We start from the raw sequence: 26,364 nt of genomic DNA on the forward strand, positions 1-26,364 counted from the left end.
AAGAAGAAGAAGAAGAAGAAGAAGAAGAAGAAGAAACTTGGCGTGGCGGAGAGGACGTGTGTTTTCCCGTTTTTTTGTCTTGCGCATTGGGACCTTTTTCCGCGGATTGAAACGGCAACGCGCGGTAAGTCCAACGTTTCTCACGCATTTCCCGGAATTAAAAAAACCAAACGCACAAACCCCGCACCTACGTCGTGACTCTTCTTTGTTGTCGTCTTCCAACTGCGGGAAACTCGTGGCTCAACTTTTATTGTTTCGTGTTCGCGGCGCGCTCGTGTTTTTTTTTTTTTTTTTGCGTGAACGGCGCTTTTCACGCGTCCAAAAAAAACGTCCGCGTCTCGTTTGTGCCGCTGAAGGACACGCGCCGGCGCCATGTCCAGTGTTTTCTCAGCGTTTGGGACACCGAAACCCCCCCGGAGGGATGCGTACGTAACACGAGACGCAATAACGACCCCGCACGACGTTCGATCACGCGTGAAAGCTGCGTGGTTTTTGGCCCCGGCACGCGCGCAATCGAACCCGGTCTCAAATTACCGTGCGTGTTTCCTCCCGGGACGGTCGTTTCTCCAGGTGTCCCGGCCCGTGAGACGCGGCGTGGGTGGCACCGGGACAGATGGTGGCACCGGGCTCCTCTCTTGGGCTCAAATCGTTGTTTTTCCGGTGCAGTTTGATGTAAAAAAAGGTGGTGTTGGAATTTCAGGTTTGTTTCTTTTTGAAGGCCAGGTTCCTCCACTCAAAAATACACTTTAAATAAACTCACAAAATAACACTCAAAAATACACTTTAAATAAGCCTTTAACTCACAAAATAACACTCAAAAATACACTTTAAATAAGCCTTTTACTCACAAAATAACACTCAAATACACTTTAAATAAACCTTTTACTCACAAAATAACACTCAAATACACTTTAAATAAACCTTTTACTCACAAAATAACACTCAAAAATACACTTTAAATAAGCCTTTTACTCACAAAATAACACTCAAATACACTTTAAATAAACCTTTTACTCACAAAATAACACTCAAATACACTTTAAATAAACCTTTTACTCACAAAATAACACTCAAATACACTTTAAATAAACCTTTTACTCACAAAATAACACTCAAAAATACACTTTAAATAAGCCTTTAACTCACAAAATAACACTCAAAAATACACTTTAAATAAACCTTTTACTCACAAAATAACACTCAAAAATACACTTTAAATAAGCCTTTAACTCACAAAATAACACTCAAAAATACACTTTAAATAAACCTTTTACTCACAAAATAACACTCAAAAATACACTTTAAATAAGCCTTTAACTCACAAAATAACACTCAAAAATACACTTTAAATAAGCCTTTTACTCACAAAATAACACTCAAAAATACACTTTAAATAAGCCTTTAACTCACAAAATAACACTCAAAAATACACTTTAAATAAGCCTTTTACTCACAAAATAACACTCAAATACACTTTAAATAAACCTTTTACTCACAAAATAACACTCAAAAATACACTTTAAATAAGCCTTTAACTCACAAAATAACACTCAAAAATACACTTTAAATAAACCTTTTACTCCCAATAACACTCAAATACACTTTAAATAAACCTTTTACTCACAAAATAACACTCAAAAATACACTTTAAATAAACCTTTTACTCACAAAATAACACTCAAATACACTTTAAATAAACCTTTTACTCACAAAATAACACTCAAAAATACACTTTAAATAAGCCTTTAACTCACAAAATAACACTCAAAAATACACTTTAAATAAACCTTTTACTCACAAAATAACACTCAAATACACTTTAAATAAGCCTTTAACTCACAAAATAACACTCAAAAATACACTTTAAATAAGCCTTTTAACTCACAAAATAACACTCAAAAATACACTTTAAATAAACCTTTTACTCCCAATAACACTCAAAAATACACTTTAAATAAGCCTTTAACTCCCAATAACACTCAAAAATACACTTTAAATAAACCTTTTACTCACAAAATAACACTCAAAAATACACTTTAAATAAGCCTTTAACTCCCAATAACACTCAAAAATACACTTTAAATAAGCCTTTTACTCACAAAATAACACTCATAACTTTAAATAAGCCTTTAACTCCCAATAACACTCAAAAATACACTTTAAATAAACCTTTTACTCACAAAATAACACTCAAAAATACACTTTAAATAAACCTTTTACTCCCAATAACACTCAAAAATACACTTTAAATAAGCCTTTAACTCACAAAATAACACTCAAAAATACACTTTAAATAAGCCTTTAACTCCCAATAACACTCAAAAATACACTTTAAATAAACCTTTTACTCACAAAATAACACTCAAAAATACACTTTAAATAAGCCTTTAACTCCCAATAACACTCAAAAATACACTTTAAATAAGCCTTTTACTCACAAAATAACACTCAAATAACTTTAAATAAGCCTTTAACTCCCAATAACACTCAAAAATACACTTTAAATAAACCTTTTACTCACAAAATAACACTCAAATAACTTTAAATAAGCCTCTAACTCACAAAATAAAGTGTTATTTTCAGCTCGTATTTGCAGTTTAAGTTGCATTTTGATTTTTTTTATGCGAGTTTGAGTAATTTAGTATTTAGATGTGGGCAATATATATTACGATTTGGATAATATTGTGAATGTTGAAGATTTGGAATATTTGAATGTTGAAACCATTGATTTTAGTTTTTAAAAAAAAGATAAAAAAAAAAAAGGAAGTGATTTCTTTCTGTGCTTTTGTAATAATTTTTTTGACATTTGAAAAAAATTCTGTTTGACGTCAAATCGTTATCAAGAAGTTCCAAAATTATTGTTGTGTTCTTCTTTATTTTCCGGCAACTGAGACTCGATTGCTAAGAAAAGTCCCGTTTTCACCTACCCCCCCATGTCCACCCACATCCCTGACCTTTATTTCGGTTGTTTGAAAACGTACGACTCCGAGCGACGCCCGTTTTTGTTCTAAAATTTCACGTAGCCACGTTTCCAAAAAAACAACGTATAAATGAAAGTCCGCTGCTTGTTAAGGTGAAATGTCGTTGTAAAGAGGCGGGGCTTAGGATGAGGTGGGGCTTGTCGTTTATGATGGGGCGGGGCTTGTCCGCTCTGCAGTTTTGATCAGGAAGTCAATGCTCTTTTCTATTATTAAGCTGTTTGAGATTAATATAGCTGTTAATAAAATGTGAAATTATGATCTGCTTATGTTTATATTTCCAAACAAAGTGCCTGAAAAAAGCACAATATGTCACCTTTTAATTGGGCTTTAATAAGCCGTTTGTTTTCTTTGGTTATTTGATGAAAAATTGGTTCTTTTTCAAATTTGAATCTAGATATTGTAAAATGTATTTATTTTTTTATTTTAATTTTATTTTTTTAAAATAAAGTTGCTCGGATTATAAACCGTTTACTTTTGCATCACTGTCGGTATCCTTAATGCCAGAGACAAAAATTCATAACTTTTTTTTCATTTAATTGGTAGGTGTTTGCTTGGACTAATCGATTACTTAACAAATGCATTTGTGCATTTTTCCTTGGCAAATTCTGAATCAAATCGAGCTAAAGCGGTGATCAATTGATGCGTTGATTGAGAGATGAGTTATTGTCTGATCATAGATTTGAAAATGTTCACGAAATAAAACCGCAATACAAAGGCATCACGCACTTATAGCACCGTTTTGTGAAGAAACGTAACAATTTTACGATTCATGATTATACACGCTTTTTTTCTTACCATTCTTGTGACATGTGAGCAGCTTTAAGAAGTCACACTTTCTGAACAATAATTTTAAAGTTAATGTGACAAACGGCCAGATAGAAGTGTATGAATTGAATTGAAATACAACATTTTGCTTCTATAAATGTCCCAGTATGTCCCCCAAAAATATACTAGAATAAAATAGAAATAAAAAAATAAACACAATTGTCAGTTAACCAAAATTCGATAATTAATTCTATGTGTTAATTCTAGATGTTAGTTAGTGCTATTCCTGTGTGGATCTGTTCTAAAACTCTATTGCCATGACGATGAGTGGCTTGAATGCCAAATGTCTGGAGTGCGTGATGTGACCGACGGCTCTGACACTTGGACCCAGACCCGTTGACCTCGCCGCTCCTTTTAGCGCCATCTGGACCCTGGCCTCCTGACCGCCTGGAGCTGACCGTTGAACTTCTCTGGCCGTGCGTCCGGTTGTCACACGTACATGTTGTGTCCAAACGGGCCACTTTAAATCCTCCCAACCGGGTCAGGAATAAACCAGACGCTCGAAATGTCCACGGCAAGGACCTCCACTGAAGTTTGTGTGACTTTAGGATAGTAAGAGTCTAAAGTCAAGGACCTCCACTGAAGTTTGTGACTTTAGGATAGTAAGGGTCTAAAATTAAGGACCTCCACTGAAGTTTGTGTGACTTTAGGATAGTAAGAGTCTAAAGTCAAGGACCTCCACTGAAGTTTGTGACTTTAGGATAGTAAGGGTCTAAAATCAAGGACCTCCACTGAAGTTTGTGTGACTTTAGGATAGTAAGAGTCTAAAGTCAAGGACCACCACTGAAGTTTGTGTGACTTTAGGATAGTAAGAGTCTAAAGTCAAGGACCTCCACTGAAGTTTGTGACTTTAGGATAGTAAGGGTCTAAAATTAAGGACCTCCACTGAAGTTTGTGTGACTTTAGGATAGTAAGAGTCTAAAGTCAAGGACCTCCACTGAAGTTTGTGACTTTAGGATAGTAAGGGTCTAAAATCAAGGACCTCCACTGAAGTTTGTGTGACTTTAGGATAGTAAGAGTCTAAAGTCAAGGACCACCACTGAAGTTTGTGTGACTTTAGGATGTTATTAATTTCTATCAATCAAGTTTGAAATGTTACTATTGTGACAACACCAGTGTCTTTTCAGTTCAAATTCGCATCAAAATGGTCTTAAAATCTCAGCACCCCCTTGCAGGACAAATAAGACCCCACGGAGAGCCAACATTTATCTATTTAGACCATCTCTGACCTACTGACCTGGTAAAGTGTGACATTAAATCTAAAGTGTCGCAATAAACTAGTCCTCATTACACTTTATACCTCAGTTTTATCATTTGTAGATTGTTCCAGTTCGATGATACGATCTCTGGACTTGAGCGTCGCTTGCACTCTGCAGTATTTTAAGTCCGTATCGAGCGGTCTGTTTTTCGTCATTGGCCTCATCAGGCGGAGCTGCTGAGCATGTCGTTGATAACGTATGGGGAAAACCACACGAGGCGGTGATGGATTGGCCTCCTGGAAGTGTGTGGACAAACGTCAAACTGTTACGTCGCATTGTTCTGCAGTAAGAGTCATAATGTATTGGACTGGACGAAATGGCAAAGATGCTTTTCCTCGTATTGGAACAGAGCTCGATTTGTATTCACAACTCTGCTCCAATCATATGCTTTTACTGACACTACTAAGGGTCGGCAGTGGAAGCGGCTCATTGAGGATGTAGTGATGGCAGGTGGTAGTAGTAATAATAATAATAATGTTGGTATTGCAATTTACATTTCAAAGTGCTGCAAATAAAATACAAATAACCAACACATTACAATTTTAAAAGCGTTGCTAAAACGGTCGCCTTGTTTTTTTCCCCCCAGGTTTGTCCATTTTCAGATTTAGTCCAAATGTAATCTTCTGTAATTTTTAAATAATCAATTGTAATGTTTGTCCGGTCCTTGTTTGTGGCCTGTAGACGTGTCTGAATCTTGATAAACGTTTGATTCTTGTCCTTCGAAGCACAATGGCTGATATTTGTCTTGCTGTTTTGGGTGTAAAAATGGCACAATATAAAAATGTTACGGCTATTGAGAGCAAACCTCTGACTCGGCGCTGATGTAGTGAAAGTGCATTCTCAGACGTGCCTCCGACACTTTTTCCAGTGTTCATATTTGAGTTTGAGCGCAGTGTGACGTGTCGCTGACACGTGTGAGATCTCAGCTGAGAGTGTTCATAAACACACAGGAGCATAAATAGACCAGGCTTTAGTTCCGCAGGTAAACACACGTTTTGTGATCAGTCGGAGTGAAGCTTTAATTTACCCTTCAGAATTGTTGTCTGATTCTTGACATACCTTTTTACAACTTAAGTCTAATTGTAATTTATTTAAAGCCCATGATTCAATAGATTTAGTTTTTAACAGTCTCAAGTTATTTAAGTGCATTTGATGGTGCACTTTTATTCAAGTAAAGGAGCTGTACTTTGAGTAGTTTTTTAGACAAGTAATTGTACTTTTACTTGAGTAGTGACCTTCAGTACTTTTGCGCCCTCTTATTATTTTAATTTCCTTTGTCTTTGGAACAAAGTCTCTATATGTGACCAAAATAAGCTAATAAACTAAACTAATTTACTACAAAAGTCTTCCTCATCTGATCTCTGCTCATGTTTTTACTGTGGACCTCTCGATTTGAAATGAATTGGACAGAATCCATTTAACTTTGCTAAACCCTAATGGTTAATAATAATAATAATAATAATAATAATAATAATAATAATAATAATAATAATAATAATAATAATAATAATAATAATAATAATAATAATAATAATAATAATAATAATAATAATAATAATAATAATAATAATAATAATAATAATAATAATAATAATAATAATAATAATAATAATAATAATAATAATAATAATAATAATAATAATAGAAACAAAGTGTAATTTAATATAAATGTCACCTCCCTGTACTTGACCATGGACAAAGACATTCCTGATGAATGTGACCGCTTTGGATAAACCCGCTGAAGCCGGACCGTCTGAAGCTGAGTCAGCGAATCGTTAATGTGTCGAAATCCCATTAGGAGCCAGGCGGGCGCTTTACAGGACGGCAGGTCATATTAACGGCCGCTGCGTCAGTCCCGAGCAGCACAATCTACTCTCTGGAGTGGACTCAACGTGGCAGCACTTTGCACACGCTCGCTCCTGCTCAGCGCTTATTAAAGGGCTCCAAACGACGGTTGTGGCATCAGCGGCCCTCAACGATGACTCTACTTCTCACCCCAGTCGACCACTTTGCCAGGTCGGACTATCCTTGAACTAACATGCAGTTAAGATAAATATATTTGTCATTTTGGCTGAAGAAGTGTACACGTTTTAAACCAGAATGGCACTTTTGGTTTATAATGTTACTTCCGGGTTGTGATTGATGTCACACTAGGAAATAGTTTTTTATTTGACAAATAAAAATCAGTTTTATTTTGTTGAGTTGATGTTCAGAGGGTCAAAAAGGCATTAACTTTGTGTGTGTGTCCCTGGTGTGATGTCACTTCCTGTTCAATATCCACAAAGTGTCTCCATGTTAAAGGGCGTATAATTTTGACTATTTGATGCTTTTATACCTGTTGTAAATATAAGTGATCATTTTACACAGATCGAGTTGCCATTTGTGGAGAAACGTTGAAAAATCTGTAGAAAATGGACAGTTTCGATACTAGTTTTAGTCTCCATTAGTGTCTGATTTTTGATACTTTTGATGGCTTTATTGTACTGCAAACTGAATTGTATCGCAATGTTCCAGTTTTCATACTGCCCTGAAAGCGAATGACAATAAGAACATTAAATGAGATGTGGCCCGGATCACAATCATGTACAAGTACCTTTTTTATACAGTTTTTGAAAAGTGATGACATGTCTAATATAGTATGTCGAAGTATCAGATGTAGTGTGACAACTGAAGGATTATTCACGATTATTGAGACTGTGACAACAAATCTTTCATTCTCGTGGCCTATTATGTCACTATTCCTCAAAATTGTGACCGGTTTTATGAAATTTAAAGACAAAATAAAAGTTAAATGTGACAAACGGTCAGATAAAACAGTTATTTACATTTAGGTCTATTTTTTTGGCATTGGCATTTTTTGATAACAAAAAATGCTTAATTTTGCTTCCAAAATGTTCACGGTTATTTTTTGGTTCTTACAATTTATATTTTGAGTTTTCATGCTTTTTGATGAATGTAATAACACTGACATCCCTACAATTCACAATCCAGTTATTCCTTAATCTCTCCGCTCTACTTTGAAGGCAATATTTGTTCCGTTTTGCTTTGAAAAGAAGTGCACGCAAAATTGCCTCTATTTTTTTTTAAAGAAGTCGCTTTTTCGTTATTGCATCTTCCACTCTCTTTTTCATTTTGCCGCGGCGCTCTGTGTGAAACGTCTAAAATTGGCATCGACTTTGGGCTCAGAAACTTTCTCCGTGTTCCTTCACAAACCGAGCTTCTGCAGGAGCGTTTGTCTGTGTCAGTGAGTGATGTTTGCCCAAGATTGGATTCTCAGCCGGCTCCTCAAACAAATGAAGTCTGCTCCTGCCACGGAGACGCGCACACGGAGACGCGCACACGGAGACGCGCACACGGAGACGCGCACACGGAGACGCGCACACGGAGACGCGCACACGGAGACGCGCACACGGAGACGCGCACACGGAGACACGCACACATAGAGACGCACACATAGAGACGCAGAGACTGAGACACACCAGCGCACACAGACACGCAGACAGAGACGGAGACACGCATAACTTGGCTGTTGTTTATCGCTCCGGAGTTCAGGTTCTCTAGCCACGCCCGGGCCTGATCACTGCCACGCCTGTTCTCGTCACTTAAATGAGAGGTGCCTGCAAAGTGACTAAAAGAGCCCTCAGAAGCTAGACAGGCTGAGATCCTGAGATATTTGTGATCTCGTTCTGGAAAATGTTCTAAAGCCACTTCTGAAGCTTTGGGACTCCAGAGAACCAGAGCGAGAGCCTTAATCCACAAACGGCAAAAACATTCAACTGTGGCGCCCCTTCCCAGGAGTGGCCGGTCTATATTAGCCCCAAAAGCAAAACCCAAAAATACAACAATTCTGCAAAGACGAGTGGGCTAAAGTTCCTCCACAGCGCTGTCATAAGCTCATTGCGAGTTATGACAAACGCTTGAGTGCAGTTGTGGTTGCTAAGGGTGGTACAAGCAGTTATTAGGTTTAGGGGGTGAGTACTTTCTCACACAGGGCCATGTAGATTAGTTTTTTTTAAGCAAATGTTTTATCATATTTCCTCGTGGCGTGGATAAATCATTAGTCCTGCCACGTATCAATCATAAAACGCACCCATCGCTCACCTGCAGCTGCGTGCGGTTCGTGCCCACGTTTCCGCGTGCCTAAGCGCATGGATCTATCATAATATAGTTCCCTCAGTGTACGGGGCAAAATGAAGACGGAGAAAGACAGTTCGAGCTTACGCAGAAGTGGACAGAAATCTACGGGAGACGAGAGATGCGATGTGATCTGTTGCGCTAATAAACAAACGCACGTGTGTGTTGTATCAGTCCGCACGGGGGAGTGCGCATGCGCACTTCCGCCTGCCTTCTCAAATCGCCGAAAAATCATCCATACCGCCTTTAATAATAATAACCATCTTCATTTAAATTGTGTTTAGTCAATGTGAAACATTTGCGTGTGACAAAAATGCAAAAAATCAGTTAAAGGCAAACACTTTTTCACACCAGTGTAGATTGTCTGATGCGACGAGGTTTAAAATTAAAAATTACAAAAAATGATTGCTCTTTAGGGTTTTAATTGCAGCCGGATTTATTAATTGTGTGTACATTTTCTTTGCATTTGTTTTATTTAATTTTTTTAATTTTTGTATCATCACATTTGAGCTGTAGAGAGTAGAATAAATTATTGTCAATGATGTGTCATAAAAGTTATGTATTCATTGCGCTTGTAGGCCTGGGTTATCTTTCTCCTTCCAAAACTCAATTTTGTTTATTTTTTTTTTAAATTGGAGTCTGATTTGTTTACGGTGTTTATTTCAGCCGCAATGCTAAAATGGCTTAATCGCCCAGCCCTGGGTTATGTTATTTTACTGCGGTGTCAATGCATCAAGTACTTTCAATGTTGTTATCGTGATCTTTTTACAACTTTACAACAGCACTATGATGATAAGCTATCGTTCTTTTTAGCTAATTGCTAAACTTAACCTTGACGCATCTTCCCTTCCATTCCGGCTCCAAACGTTGAAATACGAGCCGTGGTTCTGAACAGCAGGAGGTGGAGTCTGTTTTGGTCGTGCGTTTCCACTGTACAGCTGCGTTGGCTTTAAAAAATGAATGAGGACATTAGTCTGACTCTGTGCTCCTGGAGAGTCGTCTCCGGAGCATCATTTAAGAACTCGGCCAGAGCTAATAGACAGTATTTTTGGTCTTGGAAGCGATGCAAAGGTTGGATTGTCGTTCTTGTTCCACTGGGATGGGCTCACGTTCTGTTCTTTGCCCGGCGATTGTAGGTGGAGACGATCGTTACCGAGTTTTACCTGAACCCATAAACGGCCAGGCTCCTCCTCCCCTCCTCATAACGGCCCGGCTCCTCCTCCCTCCTCATAACGGCCCGACTCCTCCTCCCTCCTCATAACGGCCCGGCTCCTCCTCCCTCCTCATAACGGCCCGACTCCTCCTCCCTCCTCATAACGGCCCGGCTCCTCCTCCCTCCTCATAACGGCCCGGCTCCTCCTCCCTCCTCATAACGGCCCGGCTCCTCCTCATAACGGCCCGGCTCCTCCTCCCCTCCTCATAACGGCCCGACTCCTCCTCCCCTCCTCATAACGGCCCAGCTCCTCCTCCCGTCCTCATAACGGCCCGGCTCCTCCTCCCTCCTCATAACGGCCCGGCTCCTCCTCCCTCCTCATAACGGCCCGGCTCCTCCTCCCCTCCTCATAACGGCCCGGCTCCTCCTCCCCTCCTCATAACGGCCCGGCTCCTCCTCCCTCCTCATAACGGCCCGGCTCCTCCTCCCTCCTCATAACGGCCCGGCTCCTCCTCCCCTCCTCATAACGGCCCGACTCCTCCTCCCCTCCTCATAACGGCCCGGCTCCTCCTCCCTCCTCATAACGGCCCGGCTCCTCCTCCCTCCTCATAACGGCCCGGCTCCTCCTCCCTCCTCATAACGGCCCGGCTCCTCCTCCCTCCTCATAACGGCCCGGCTCCTCCTCCCTCCTCATAACGGCCCGACTCCTCCTCCCCTCCTCATAACGGCCCGACTCCTCCTCCCTCCTCATAACGGCCCGGCTCCTCCTCCCTCCTCATAACGGCCCGGCTCCTCCTCCCTCCTCATAACGGCCCGGCTCCTCCTCCCCTCCTCATAACGGCCCGGCTCCTCCTCCCCTCCTCATAACGGCCCGGCTCCTCCTCCCTCCTCATAACGGCCCGGCTCCTCCTCCCGTCCTCATAACGGCCCGGCTCCTCCTCCCCTCCTCATAACGGCCCGGCTCCTCCTCCCCTCCTCATAACGGCCCGGCTCCTCCTCCCCTCCTCATAACGGCCCGGCTCCTCCTCCCCTCCTCATAACGGCCCGGCTCCTCCTCCCCTCGCTTCAGTTCATTGATATCCCTGTCCCGTCGTGAATAATGCAGTCGTTCGGATCGCGTTGCTGTCCTGACGTCTGAGAGCTTTTCCATCCGCTCTCAGAAGTCGCAGCTTTTATTGCAGCAGCCGCTGTCTGACGAGTTCATGAGCAACGCATAATCTATTGAGATTATGAGGCGTTGTTTATGAATGAAATCAATCTTTTTTTATTTAGTTTACTAACATTATAGTGGGTTTATAAAGGGATTTTTGGACTAGTATGAGAAAACATTTGCCTCATATTGATCTTCCCAATTTTGTATTAGATTTTGACTTATTAAACTTCACTTTCATTGTGTTTTTGTTTTTACATAAATTAACTGTTAAATGTCTGTATTTTGTGAAGTCTGAACACTTAAACCACATACTTTTACCTGAGAGTACGGCGTGCGGACATCTCAATTTAAAAGACCCTCATCACTAGGAATGTCAACATTATTAATATTATATATTTTATTATATTATAATATCAATAATCTAGATTATTCAGGTCACAATTAGTCGAGGCAAGAAGCGGCAGGAGGAGAGAGGAAGTGCTGGTTAAGCTCAACCTTCTTTTATGTAGCGTAGTTGTGGTTGGTATATTTTATTTACAAAATACTCCGCTGTATTAAATGTTTAAGTAGCAGATTTTCTCTCCTTTTTATATTGCACATTTATATATGATAAACATTATTACAAAAATAAAAAAACTGTTTAATACAGACAATAACAATACTGTAATACAAAATTATACAATAATTTAGGTGTATAGGTAGATCTTTGGACTTGAATATAAAAGTAGCTCGTGAGCAGAACCTGTGGCACCCCTGATTTAAAGTACCTTATTTTGCGCTGGACAAGGCGCACCGGATTATAAAGCAAGCGCACCATCAACAGATGCTCTACTATGAATACTTGTTCAAACATAAAGCGCATAGTTCCTCATGTTTTTGAGGAGATTGGACTAAAAAGACTTTATTTTGCTTCCAAAACTGTTCCGATTATTATTTTGTGGTTCTTATGATTTATATTGTGACCTGAATAATTACGATTATCGATTAACCTTATAATTGTGACCTGACCTCTCCTTAGTCTAGCAATCGATTTGATCTTTGTCAATAATTAAGGAGTGTTTGTTCTATTATAGACTGTTATTTTAAAGAAATCTCTAAAATGCCTGCTATTTATTTTCATATCTGGTTAAAGGTCCCCAGGGTTCAGGGTTCATGTTGGCGTCTTCAGTCCTGTCTCTGGAGCTCCGCCAGCGCCAGGTGGATCTCGGATTCATATTTGCCTTCGGGATTTGGTGTGTGCTCGATATAAAATATTTGGACTGCTGACTGACTGTGGCATTTGTATTCATTCGTTCATCTTGTTTGTGGAACGTGGGCGATTCAGATTAAACTATACATCACAGTTTAAAATGCAAAATGCCCTGGAACAATTTATTAATATTACAAACAATAGACAACACCTCATCATCTTCTTTGTTTACTTGGATTTTAGTAGTTTTTTTTTTTATATATCTTTGTATTCTTCAATGTAAAACCCTTTTTTATTAGTTTACTTCATGTATTGTTTTTGTAGATATAGTTTTGTAAATATCTTCTTTTAAATATCATCTTGTTTTGTCGACTTGAGGTATTTAATGTATATCTGACGCAATCTGCACACAAAAGATCATTAGTCAAACTATTTTTACTATTATTTCTCTGTACTGAGACTTTTTAAATGCTTCAACCAAATAAAGGATGAAATAACGTCGAATACAAATGAGAATCGGACGCGTCTTATTGACATTTAGATTTAACCTGTTACCACCCACCTATTTTCGCCCCTGTGCACAATGGTTGGACATACCCAAATGGCATTGCTTATTAAAAGAGGATCTTATGTTCCACATGCAAGTGTGACGCATCATTAGAAAGCTTAGGCCTTCTAGTTTCTGCAGATGTGCACATGAACACTGTCAGGGCTTCAGAACTTACACTACAGAGGCCCAAACATAAACAAAACATCCTTTTTTAGTCTCGCCTGAATATTGTCAATTTGTAATGGTCCTGAGCATGACGTACTTGATTGTGTGCATATGCTGTTCACTGCACATGATGTTTATCTTGTTGACAACAACTGTAAAGTTTCAGATCTCTAGGAACAGGCATTTTGGTGCTGTTGACCTTTTTGTATCAAAAAGTATATTCGGAACAAGTGATCCAAATATGTGCCAACTGTGCTCCAACTGTTTTATTACAATTTTAGCTCCTCTATGATCATAAAACATTTTGATGTTTTGTAGGCCACTAATAGCAATTATAACTGCTAAAAACAATGTATGTGAAAATGTGTAAATATGAGGTTACCCATGAATTTCCCATATAGAGGTTAAAAAAAAAAAAAATTATAATATTTTTATTTTTGTATTGGTATAATAATACATATATCTAACAAAATGCACGTCCAAAAGGCTAATAAACTCAGAAAACGTCTCAGAAACTGCCGAGAAATCTGGCTCTTTACAGCCTTCCCGGAGCTTTACGCACGAGAATACAGAAGATTCTGTGTCAATAAGCCCTTTGTCCCGCCTACCAGGCTAAAGGTCTCCTCATTGGCTACAATAATATGTCACTCAAAGTCTCCTGCGTGCCTGTTAGCAGAAGCTAAGGGCTAAAAACAAAGATGGACGCGCGCTTCGGGAGCGCCAAATTTTTTTCCTCCGGAGGCTGTAGCAAACAAACCCGGTGACAGAAAAATTCGTGGATGGTCTCATTCTGTAGGTAACAGTCTAAGGAAGAGATCGATGTCAAACACTATCGTATAAGTCAAACAGGTAATTTGTTATGGACGGAGAAATGCGCCGGACAAGCGCATTCTCGTCCGGCGAGAAACGAAGAAAAGTTTGTTTACTTGACAATATCTCAAAATCGGATAACTTCAGGAAAAATATAAGTGGATATTGTTTTTCAATGGTTCCTTACGGACCGACTGAGTACAAGGATGTACAGAATTAAAGCCGTTTCGTCCGTCATGAACAGCAAACAGGTAGGACATGCGTTTGTAGAAGTTGAGACTTTCTCACAAACTATTGGCAATTGCTTCTTGGGGCATATTATTCAATGTAAATCAATGACATATTCGTTTTGTTGAGAAAATAAGCTTTAAAATGATGTATGGCTTGCTGGTATTGACCACCAAGTCTGACAAAATTTCAGGTTAATAGGGCTAATTCCCTGGGAGGAGTTTGTGAAAGTATAAAGTGTAAACATGTTCTGGCGATTTGCCCATTGGAATAACGTGGGAGGTTTTGGTCATCGCTACGGCAAAGCCATAACAATTATGACATGGGTCTCATTGACTTTTTTGATGGGGATGCTAAAATTGAGTTGTGTTAAACTAAACATTTAACCTCCATATAAAATCTGTAGGGGGCGCTGTGGTGCCAAATTAATTTATTTCACTTCAAGTATGTTTAGCGCAGAGTTTAACTGATTCTAATTTGACGCAATTCGGACTTTATCTGCGCAAACGGCAGAAATGTGAGAGTGAGAGTGAGAGTGAGAGTGAGAGTGAGAGTGAGAGTGAGAGTGAGAGTGAGAGTGAGAGTGTGAGTGTGAGTGTGAGTGAGAGTGAGAGAAAATTCCACAATGATGGTGAAAAATGCTGTAAATCCCAGCACTTTCTTCTATACTACTCTTACACACTTCCTCTTATTCTAGTTCTGATGATCTTAAACTGTCCAGAAAAAATAATTTTGTGCCATTTTTGGGATTATTTCAGTATCGATATTTGTTCCAATCAGTGTCAACTTAGGTACTAGTTTTGGTATCTGATTTTTGATATTTTGACTGCCCTATAGCCCTAAAAAAAAATGCGACCAGTCACGAGAAGCTTAAGAATCATAATGAAATAAATTCGGGCCTGATGTTTACAAAAGAACCGCTAAATGACGAGAGAACACATTTCCCTTCTAAAGCTAACTGCGTTCTTTCTCGCTTCTGCTGTGCTGCTTTTGATCCAAGTTGACTATTAACATATTTTTTGTTGATCTGTTAGCGATCGGTTTTCAAGCAGACTCCTGAGAAATGCATCGCCACCCTCGCTCCCGGGGCTCCTCTCCGGTAAATGGTTGGCCTCGCTCATGCTAAACGAAGATAACGTCCAATTATCAAACGCTCCAGTTAATGGCCTCTCCGTCGTCGACGTCCCCAGAGCGCAGGTCCGGGAGATTGGATTCGAATCGCGCCGCACCATGATTGCAGATTCACAATTTATCGTGAAGATTTCTGAAAAGTAGCGCGTTTGTTTCTTTCAGTGTGTTGCGTGGCTAATTCAGCGGTCCGTCGCCGTGCGGTGTCATTGCTTTGCCCGGAATGTTCCACAGTATGAAGTTAAATCTTTTTATTTTTTTACATTTATCTCTGTGGGTGTTTTTATTGCTCTAAAATACCTTGAAATGTGTGTACAGTGAGCGGGATCTGGGGTCTCATTTATAAAGCGCTCATAATACGCGCGGCGATGCTACGCGCAGCACTTTCCACGTCAAGTTGGGGATTTGTGAAAGGACAAATAAAAAAATTAAATTAACTGGCAGAAGGTGATATGTGCTCCGAGATGAACGTTTTGTGAGTTTGAGGCGGGGTCTGTTTTCTCCGAGCGCGCACTTTTAGTAAGAATTCCACGTTGCGATTTATAAATGAGACCCCAGACCTGTAACGCAGAGTTTAAAGTGCTTATGACAGGATTTTAAGTTTTTCTCATTTTGACTTTATTTGGTGTATTTATACCTGTTGTACGTATACATTATAGTTTTACACCAATTGAATTGGTATTTGTGGAGAAACCGTTGAAAAATCTGTAGCAAATTACAGGAAGTGCCATCACAACAGGGACACTCGCACAGTCAAAGTTTATGTATAATTTACACCAAAAAAGCCACTTTTTTGAAATTCTAAACATTAATTCAACAAAATTAATTCGCTCATTTATTTTACTTAAGTTTTTCCCATTGTGCTGTCATCAATTACAAACGGGAAGTGAATTTGTAAATTTAAAAAATGTGCTATTCTGTAACATTTTTAATGATGTTTCTTAGCTACAGTTAAAATCAATAAATCTTAGCGCATTTTACTTCAATGAGTCGTCCGACCTGCAGGGGGCACTTTAATGCTGCACTGTGGAACATTTATACATTACATAATTTCGTTCCTCCCGTCGTGTTTTCCGACGAGACTTGCTTCTCTAATTGTTGCGTCTTGTTGTTTTTTCCCAGGCGTGACCTTTGACCCGGTGACACGGCAGAGATGCAGATTCCTCAAGAGCTTTGAACTCGGGTGGATTAGGAGGTAAGCGTTCGTTGTGTGTTCACGGCATACACGATTGCCCGGTGACGCTCCCCCTGTGCGTCCTGACTGTTTGGGGGAGTCGGGATACGGTTCTTTGAAAAGTACGTGGTCCCGCTTTGGACCCGCCCTTCAGTCTCACCCGTCGACATCATCGGAGTAGCTGCGTGAGTGTTCTGGTGCGTTTGCGCGCAGGGTTTTCATAAAGTCAAACGTGTAATTTCAACAGATTTTCAAAGCCGACAAAAATAGTAAACGCTGTTTGTTGCACTGGGCGTTTTAAGACTTATATTATTTTTAAAAGGGGCATGTGCAAAATAGACTTGTTCCTTCATCAATAACGTACCTGAAGTAGCATTAAGCTTAATTCGTGCTAGTTTGAGGAATCCTGGTAGGAAATCTTCTTGCGCCGACCGTCAAAAACAATCCATTCAGAAACTGCGATTACTGACGTTTCTTCGATAACTGGCGCAGCTCCGTTTTGTTATAGATATTTTTCAGTTTCTAAAACATGAGATGCCAAATGAAAAGTATTCTCGAGTAGAAATGTCAAGATTATTAGATCAATCGATAATCATGATTATTCAGGTCACAATATAATCATAATTAAAAAAAGATAAAGTAAGAACCAAAAAAGCAATAATTCGTGACGTTTTAGAAGCAAAAGTATATTTAGTTTAATTTATAGCCCAAAAATGGACTTAGATGGAAAGAACTTGAGAACAGGGACATGTTAGACACGGGAATTAAAGAAAATGAATGATTTCACTGTTTCGTCGTCGTCTTAAATCGTGATGTTTTTTCTCACAGTAATTGTAACGAAAATATATCGTTTAAAGGCCAATAACAATAGAAATAAATCATCATACTCTCCTTCAAGCTACATTTATTTTGTGTTTTAATGGCCTTTTATTGTGTTTATGGTCCTATTTGTCTTGTGTCCAGGGTTATTGAATTCGTGCAGAATCTTTGGGGCGGTGAATCTGTTTATAAAACATTTGACTCGTTAATGTCGTGAACGCTCAATCGTCAGTTGCGTTAAAAGCCTCGTCTGACTTGGCGGCGTCTCCGTTCAGACTTTCAGACACGAGGCCCGGCGACTCCGCTCCCGACAGACTGAAACGGCCGCCGCCACGGGGCCCGCTCTGTAACCGGACCGGGTTTGATCCGGCCTGCACGGGACGCGACACGAGCCGACGCTTCCTCCTGAATATTTGAACGGGTCTGGACGTACGTGCGGCCGATACTGTGCGTGGCCGTTCAGAGTCGTGCGAGCGCCGGCCACGGTGTTATTCAATGTCGTCTAACATTTCCACTGTATGGCAGTAATGTCGTCTGGCGTTTATTTGTTTGCATGTTTTTATTGCTCAAAAATCCCTCAAATACCTTCATTCTTGCTGTGAGCGCCTCGTCTCCAGCCTACTATCCTTCTTTCAGTTCATTTATGTGAGCAAAAAGCATGTTTTGTTACATTTCTCGGCTCTGAGGAGTGGGAAGTATTGCCGCAGTCACATCTCTTAACACGTCTTTTAAATACCTCTGCGGTTTGGCCGTGACCTTGAGATTACGGGAGATCACTCTGTCCCTCACATTTAATCAGAATGCTTCTAATAAACAGTGAATTCAGCTGTATAAAGGCAAATTAAACTTTTAAATATACTCCCAAATCATAAATTACTCTGTTGTAATCTTTCTGCTGAACATAAATCCTCATAAATCTTCCAAAAATGTCCCCAGCCCTCGTATGAAGTGCCCGATGGGCAGGGCTTACCACAGAGTAGGATAATTATCTGAGTTCCCGGTCTAAATTCGCAGATTGAGAATGACTCTTGGATGAGAGTCGAAGATAACACAACTGAATCTTTTTCAACAATGGAACACTCCTAGATGAAGGAGGGATAACACGACACCTTCAGCTACATGACGCACAGACAACAAACTTTCGTAAGTGTTTGGTATGTTAACGTAACATATTAACAGTTATTCAGATAACTATAGCATAAAGAACATGCTAACAAGTTTACTAAAGCATCAGTATTACCCCAAATCACTCATTCTTCTTCCTCTGTGTCACTTCTAAACAACTCAACAAACTCCAGAGGTTGAGGAAGTGCAAATTCTGCATTGCTTGAAGCCTACAGCGCCCTCTTGCGGCTGTCATGTGAAATGCAGTTGCCAGTGTGAGAATGACATATCGCATACAAGTCGCTCCGGAGTCTAAGTCGTCAAACTATGAAAAACTATGTGATTTATAACCTGGAAAACACTGTAATCTAAGACTGTGAAAGTAGAGCAAGGCTGCAAACCTCCTCAAGGGGAAGCAGCACCTTCACCAGGCTCATGCCGCTTTTGATTTGTGGTGTTTGAACTAAAGCGCTGTTCACTCCGCGGCGTCAAATTTGCGCCCGACGCAGAAGTTGGACGCCTGTACATTTGAAAACAGACACGCGTCCGTAAAATACACTCAACAGCAGACGTCCGTCCAAGCTGTCCTGCGCACATGCGCAGTGGAGGAGTTGTGCTGTGTTGCATTTCTCGTGGTGTAAATGGAGTTTAATGTTGGACCATGGCTTTGGTTTATTAACTTTACAAAGTCCAAAAGTGGAGGCGATGGGCTCCGGGGCCCGTCTGGGACCCGCATATACTTCAGAGTTTAGTCAATATTTGCTCCAAGAGCTGCGTCTTGCGGGTTTGTTTTGGGTCTTCTTCCGGGTCGTGCAAAGTTGGACAAAGCTGAACATCTCTGCGTCGGACTCTTTGGACGCTCTCGACCCTCGGACCCTCGTGCCTCGGAGAGCACCGAAAACGCAGGAGGCGTTCGACGCGCGTTTACATAGACTTTGAATGTAAACTGGACGCTTTGGACGCCGCGGTGTGTAACCCGCTTGAGACGACAATTTACAATTATTTTGCAAATCAGTTTAATCTAGCCATTATTCTTTTTCTCTTTTTATTCAAGAGTATTTTTTGGGGGGCGATTTAATCAACTAATCAAGCTTTTTACTGAATTTGACCTAGATAAAGCTAGAGTGACGCTGCTTGAGGCCCTTTGGTCAGAGGCACATTAGATTTTTCCATCTAAAACACAAAATTTGACGTTGGAGCTCTGTCTTTCCTAAAGTCATCTTGATTTCCTCTGCTACTGTCGTCGCATCTGCCGGTTTATTTCTAGTGGAGTTACCGGATCTATGCGTGGGTGTTTAGTCATGCTTGGGAAAGACTTGGCCCGCGTACAATTCTCTGTGCCCGCTTGCTCCTCCTCTTCTCTCTCCTCTCTGTCCTCTAACTCTCGTTTCCTCCTCTTTCTCTCCTCTGCTCTCACCCTTTCCCCCCTCTCTCGCTTTACTCCCCTTTTGTCCTCTCTTCTATCGCCTCGTTCTCTTCTGGTTTAGCAGCTGCTTTTCTGCCTGCTCTTGGAACTGAGGCCAATATCTATTTTTTTTTCCCAGAAACTCACAATGTACCGCCCGACCAGCATTAACACACATTATTGCACCAATTTTCTTTTTCTTTTTTGCATTTTGTATCCGTTGGAACCTATCTTTATCTGACTGAACATATGTCAATGTGAAATGCAGGTGAAGCCAAACGGATGGAGTAATTTGCTACTTTAAATGCAGTATTGAGTACATTTTGGATGAATTTTTTACACAACCTAGATCTACGATTATTGGTATGACTACATCAATTCATTTTATTTCCTTTATTGACTTTTATTTGACTAAAATGTAGCTTTTTTTCCCCATATCTGATCCAAAACCTTTGAACTAAACCTCTGCTTTTGTCAGTCGCCACGATTTATGACAATCACGTCAAAAGTGCACACTGCGACACACACGGCCCTAAATAAATGAAAAAAGGTGTGTATTTATGTTGCAGCGTGAGCCAGATTCGTAAAGATAAGTCTCAGACCGAAGGAAAACGAGCGTCTTGGATTTTATCAAATAAATTTCCCCCAAAAAATGCAATTTATACTCCCAGTTTTTCTTTCTTTCCTCTTGTTTTTGAGTCGTATATATATTTTTGTCATGATTCACTGTACTGCATGTACTGCATGCGATGGGTGGACGTTTTGTGACTATTTTAAAGGCCTCTTTCGGTTGCTCGATCGATCGGTCAGCGGTGAGTTCGTCCGTCGTCTTTACGCTTCAGATTAATCCGATCGCGCGGTGTAGGATTTGAGTCGTTCCTGATCTAAAGCCGACAGTTCGTCCCATAACCTTGGTAAAAAGTGCCTCATGAGTCCTCTCTCTGGTCGACGTCTCGCCCGTTATTGGAACTCGCCAGAGTAGATCCGCGTCTGATGATGGCGAATCGCACGTGGGTCCTCTGCGCGTTGATTAAAATTTGTGACCATGACAACTCTGCGCACTGATGAATGAGATTGTATCGTGGAGGTCGAATGCCTGACGCCGACAAAGAGCAGTTCACAGAATAACCAGCTCGTATTTTACACAGCTTTATTATTATTATTATTATTATTATTATTATTATTATTATTATTATTATTATTATTATTATTATTATTATTATTTTATTATTTTATTATTTTATTATTTTATTATTATTATTATTATTATTATTATTATTATTATTCGGATATCGGCTAATGCAGCGGCTGTGTGGGGAATTGGTGATGGATATTGTTAAAAGTCTGTATGTCACGTCAGGTTTTTGTAATGATGATGTTGTTTGGCAAGTTTGTCCCTGTGGTAAATAATTATCATAGTTTTTCATCAGTCGAGTTGCAGTTTGTGGAAGAAAATGTGGAAAATAAAGGTTTAAAATGACAGGATGTAGAGGAGGAGTTCATTTTAATGGCGGTTGACAGCCAAATAAAGGTGCATTTACCGCCACCTATTGTAGTTGTACGTCTTTTAATGCATTTTTTCCTGTTTCAAGTTTTCAACACACTGGACAAACCTTTCCGCTTTTGCGTTGATTATGTCGATACAACCTGTCTCTGAACTGAATTCAGAGTCTAGTATCACCAGCAGAATAAGCCATGTTTCCATTTATATTTGTTTTCCTCAGAAAGATATATCACCGTCACGGTCCAACGCAGGGTTTAATTGGTCACAAATGGCAGAGACTGCATACTGATTGAGCAACATAATGCCCCTCTGTAATAACAAAATAATCCTGTTTCATGTGTAAAAGCCGCTTACCCTGTAGTGCAGACCGTTGCCAGCATGCTCGGAAATGCATGAGATTCTTGTGTTAGATTAGCGGTTCGTAGGTCAGACTTCTCTCAAAATGTTAATGCCGCAGGACATACATTGTGCACCCTGTATCCAAAAGTGTTGAGCCTTATTTTCTGGTCAACTCTCTCCAAGTCCGCATTCACAGCGAAAAACTGGAGCTAAACCTCGTCCACACATTAGGATTCAAACTAGGCCCAAACCGGGACAGGCCTGTGACTGCCCTCTCGGGGCCGCCTCCCGGGGGGTCAGGGCCGTCTGCGTTTCTCTGAAAGTTTCCTGTCGAGAGAGAAACTAAAGGCTCTGAATACAAACCCGGACTGTGTGTGGAGTCTGGGGATTTAAAACGATGCATTCTATAGAAGCATGTACTGTGCTCAACTCTTACTTTACTTTTCATCGGTGCTGCATCCAAACCCTCGACTCGGAACGTCAAATCTTTGTCCAAAAAAAGCTTGATTTTTACACAGTTGTCGTCTCTTTACTTGTTTGTTGTAAAGTGTTTTTAAAGGTGTAATGGACGATTTTTTGGCGCCAAATCTGAGTCTCATTTCCTCGTGGCGTGGACTGCCGATTAGTCCTGCCACATATCAATCATAGAACGCACCTGCAGCCTCGTTCTGGCTCGTCCCATGAGAGCAGCACGTTTCCCTGTGTCTAAGCGCATGGATCTATCATAATTTTGTCCCGTACACTGAGGGAACTATATTAAGACAAAGACAGTTCGAGCTGACTCGGAAGAAGACGGAAATCTGTGGAGACGGGAGATGCGATGCGATCAGTCGCGCTAATAAACAAACGCAAGTCTAGCCGCGAGGCTTTTTTCTGCTTCCGCACAGGGTGAGTGCGCACTTCAGCTTGAGTTCTCAAATCGTCAAAAAATTGTCCTTTACGCCTTTAAGTGTCAAAACATGCTTTAGAATGTCTCGGTACTATGAAACTCCAGACGTAGCACCTGCTGGACATGAATGGAACTGGGTTTATTGAAAAGCTATAGACTTATAAATACTGTATTTTAAACCATATCAGTGTGTACACCACAACCATGAATAGAAACAAATGTGAATAGACGTGTTATGCATTTGTCTGGAGAGTTTCTTTGATTTCTGAACTTGGAATTAAGTTTTTGACCTGGGACGGAGAATGTGTCTTTTAATTTGAGGCCCCATTCGGAGTCTGGTTTTGCACAACTTTTTAGCTTTTCTGCCCAAAACGAGACAAATATATCCCCTTCTCTTTAAACATGGGCAATATATCCAAAGTGTCCTTGTATATAAAAAAAATATTGTCTATGTTTGGTTGCAAAATTTGAGTGCATCGTTTATAGCAGTGGTTGCCCACCTATTTCACACAATGTGTAACATTTCTTTGTGATTAATTTGAAAGACATTTCACATTTGTCTGATAATTAAACCTCCACTAACGCGTTTAAAGACTTGTTTTATCACATTTCTGTTGGCTTGAAATAATATATTTTGGGATTGGGATACTCATTTTTGCTCCTACTTCTCCTTATGGGATCATACACTGTATATAAAACTTACTTGCCCTTAAGTTCAGATATTTCTCAAATGGTTGAAGATACTAAATAAAACATGTCGTCAAACACCTCGGGTCTATTTTTTCTGCCTCGTAAAAAATGTTGGAAGGTGTGTAGATGCATATATATATAGCTTCGCCAACCTTTTCTACACTTTAAATCTTTGTGCAGGAAATGTTTCACACCTTAGCTCATTCCGTTTGCACAAACCCAACTTCTCCATGTCAATAAATGTAACTCTAGACTCGTGCATAAGTAAAGCTACATTTCAGGTTTTTATATAACCACTACCCAATGGACAATAGATTTAATTGAAATAGTTTAAGGATTGGCGCTTGCTCAAATGAGTCCATACCAGGTTATATTATTTATATGATTTTTGATCGTTTGACTATCTTGTTCAATTGTAATAATCACAATTTTTTTCTCCCCCGTGTTTTAGGTCCATCTAACTTACCCGGCCCCTCTGCGCTCCGCCCTTTTCCGACGAGGAGCCCGCATTTCGCTTCAGTGCTCATGAGGTAGCGTCTGGACCGGGCCCGCTTCCCCCCCTCGTCGCCGCCCCCTAGACCTCCCTCCGTCGCCGCCGCCCTTGCCCTCTCCTGCCATGGGGCAGAGGATTTCAGGCAGCATCAAATCCGTTGACATACGCGGGGAGCCCTTGTACCGTCCCGTGCGGCGAGAGCTGCGTGGCTCAGACTTCTGCCGACCGCCCAGGCTCGACCTGCTTTTGGACATGCCGCCGGCGAGCCACGAGGTCCAGATCAAGCACGCCTGGAACCCGGACGACCGATCGCTCAACATTTTCGTGAAGGAGGACGACAAATTGACTTTTCACAGACACCCCGTCGCACAGAGCACGGACTGTATCAGGGCTAAAGCCGGATTTACGAGAGGCTTGCACGTTTGGAGGATTCATTGGCCGGCGCGGCAAAGGGGTACGCACGCCGTGGTCGGGGTGGCCACGGCAGAGGCGTCGCTCCATTCGGTTGGATATATCGCTTTAGTTGGCTCGGACTCTGAATCCTGGGGCTGGGACTTGGGTCGGAACAGGCTTTACCACGACGGGAAGAACAGGCCGGCGTCGACATCGGCCCCGACGTATCCGTGCTTTTTGGAGCCGGACGAGTCGTTTGTGTTGCCGGATTCGCTCATGGTGATCCTGGACATGGACGAGGGCACGCTGAGCTTTATGGTGGACGGACAGTACCTGGGCGTGGCGTTCAGGGGGCTGAAGGGGAAGCGGCTGTACCCCGTCGTGAGCGCGGTGTGGGGGCACTGCGAGGTGACCATGCGCTACGTCAACGGGCTGGATCGTAAGTCACAGATGCACACAAACACCACTGACCGTTCGAGGTTTATTAAGGACGATTATTGAGCGTTACGTTTTAAGAGCCCCGTAGGATTGGTGCTGTAATGTCACGGATTGTGTTGTAATGCTTAAGCCGAATAAATGGACACGAGATTTGCAAGATGAATCACAATTAATACAACATATCGCCAAAACTGCAATCCCTTTACCTTGTGTTGGCATGATAGGAACATTTCAAACTCTCGATTTTCAATGCTGATTTTCTTACCACAAATATAATGAAAAATGCTGTTTCGAGGTCCAGATTTTTGGCATTTAGATTTATATTTTCAATACAAAAAATGCTACATTCTTTACTAAATATTGTCTTAAACTAATTCTGACTAAGCTGAATAATATTTTGAAACCGTTTACAAAAGGTCAAATTTTGTAATGTGTTTCGATATGAGTTTTAATTTCGATTAGTATCTGTGCATTTTATACTTTCACACTATTTTATAAAATTTTGTAGTTTAGACCTCGAACAAATATATATTTTCTGAAATATATAGATTCTTGTACAAGTTTTGCCGTTCATGTTTTGTTGAAAATGTGCATTTCAACCGAATCTGAAACGTAAAACACGAATCTCGATCGAATGTTTTGCCAAAAAGTTTCAGCTTAACGACCAATACATTTTTGAATCGACAAAAAAATATTGTTTGTGATTTCATTTTGTACACAATTAACTCTTAATATTTGCCATTTCTCCCTCCAAACGTTTTACCATAACAAGCCTAAAATACACATTTCGATTCGCCCAAACGATTGCGCGTTTGAGGTGCCTAGGCGTGGCACAAAAGAACGGTAAACACGTTTTATCACTGCCTTCACAACACCCAAACCTTTGCCTGTGCACGTCGCCTCCTCAAATCCAAGTGTGAGGCGGGTTCTTTGTTTACCGCTCGAAACCTGCTCCGGGACTATTTTGAGATTTCCATTATTGCACTGGAAGAAGTCTGCGGCGCTTTGAAGTTCGTACATTCTGAGGCTATTCACATCCCAAAGTCCCGCCGCAGTCGACACGTTTCTGCTGGTTCTGTCTTTGAGATAGGAATAAACCGTTTTGTAAAGAGATCAAATTGCACAAATGATATTCACGGGCAATTGTATTTATTAGCATCTATATTCTGTACATATTTCATGGACATTCAATGTTTAAGATGATATTGATTTGCTCCTGGCTGTAAAGTGTACCTCAACCTTAAGATTTTTTTTCCCCCCAATAGTGACATTTGTCTAGCAGTTTTGCTGTTTTCTGAAAGATATTTAGATTTTGAATATGCAGAATTGGGGTTTCGTTTTTTTTTTTTTTTTTTTCAAATTTAAACTCGTAGAACACCGGACAGAAAACGCAACACAGAGAGCAAAATAAAACAAAGTCACAACAGCCATTAAATAAAACAAATGATGGCACAAGATTCCTGTCCAAAGGTCAAATAACTTTTTTTTTTAAATATCAGTTATAATTTATGTCCAGTCCTTGTCCAGTCCAGTTTCTGTCT

At 40.5% G+C, this 26,364-nt stretch overlaps 1 protein-coding gene across 1 annotated transcript; it reads left to right on the forward strand.

Annotated features, from left to right (window-relative positions):
• LOC140372724 (SPRY domain-containing SOCS box protein 4-like) lies at positions 1 to 24,886 on the forward strand. Its single transcript, XM_072459821.1, has 3 exons — positions 1 to 124; positions 16,698 to 16,770; positions 23,951 to 24,886. The coding sequence occupies exon 3, from the start codon at positions 24,116 to 24,118 to the stop codon at positions 24,884 to 24,886; it is 771 nt and encodes a 256-aa protein (XP_072315922.1). The 5' UTR covers positions 1 to 124; positions 16,698 to 16,770; positions 23,951 to 24,115.
• Positions 24,887 to 26,364: the final 1,478 nt, after the last annotated feature.

Source organism: Eucyclogobius newberryi, unplaced genomic scaffold (genome assembly GCF_026437365.1).
Source record: "Eucyclogobius newberryi isolate DKJ021-1_F unplaced genomic scaffold, fEucNew1.0.hap1 SCAF_10, whole genome shotgun sequence".
NCBI lineage: Eukaryota > Metazoa > Chordata > Actinopteri > Gobiiformes > Gobiidae > Eucyclogobius > Eucyclogobius newberryi.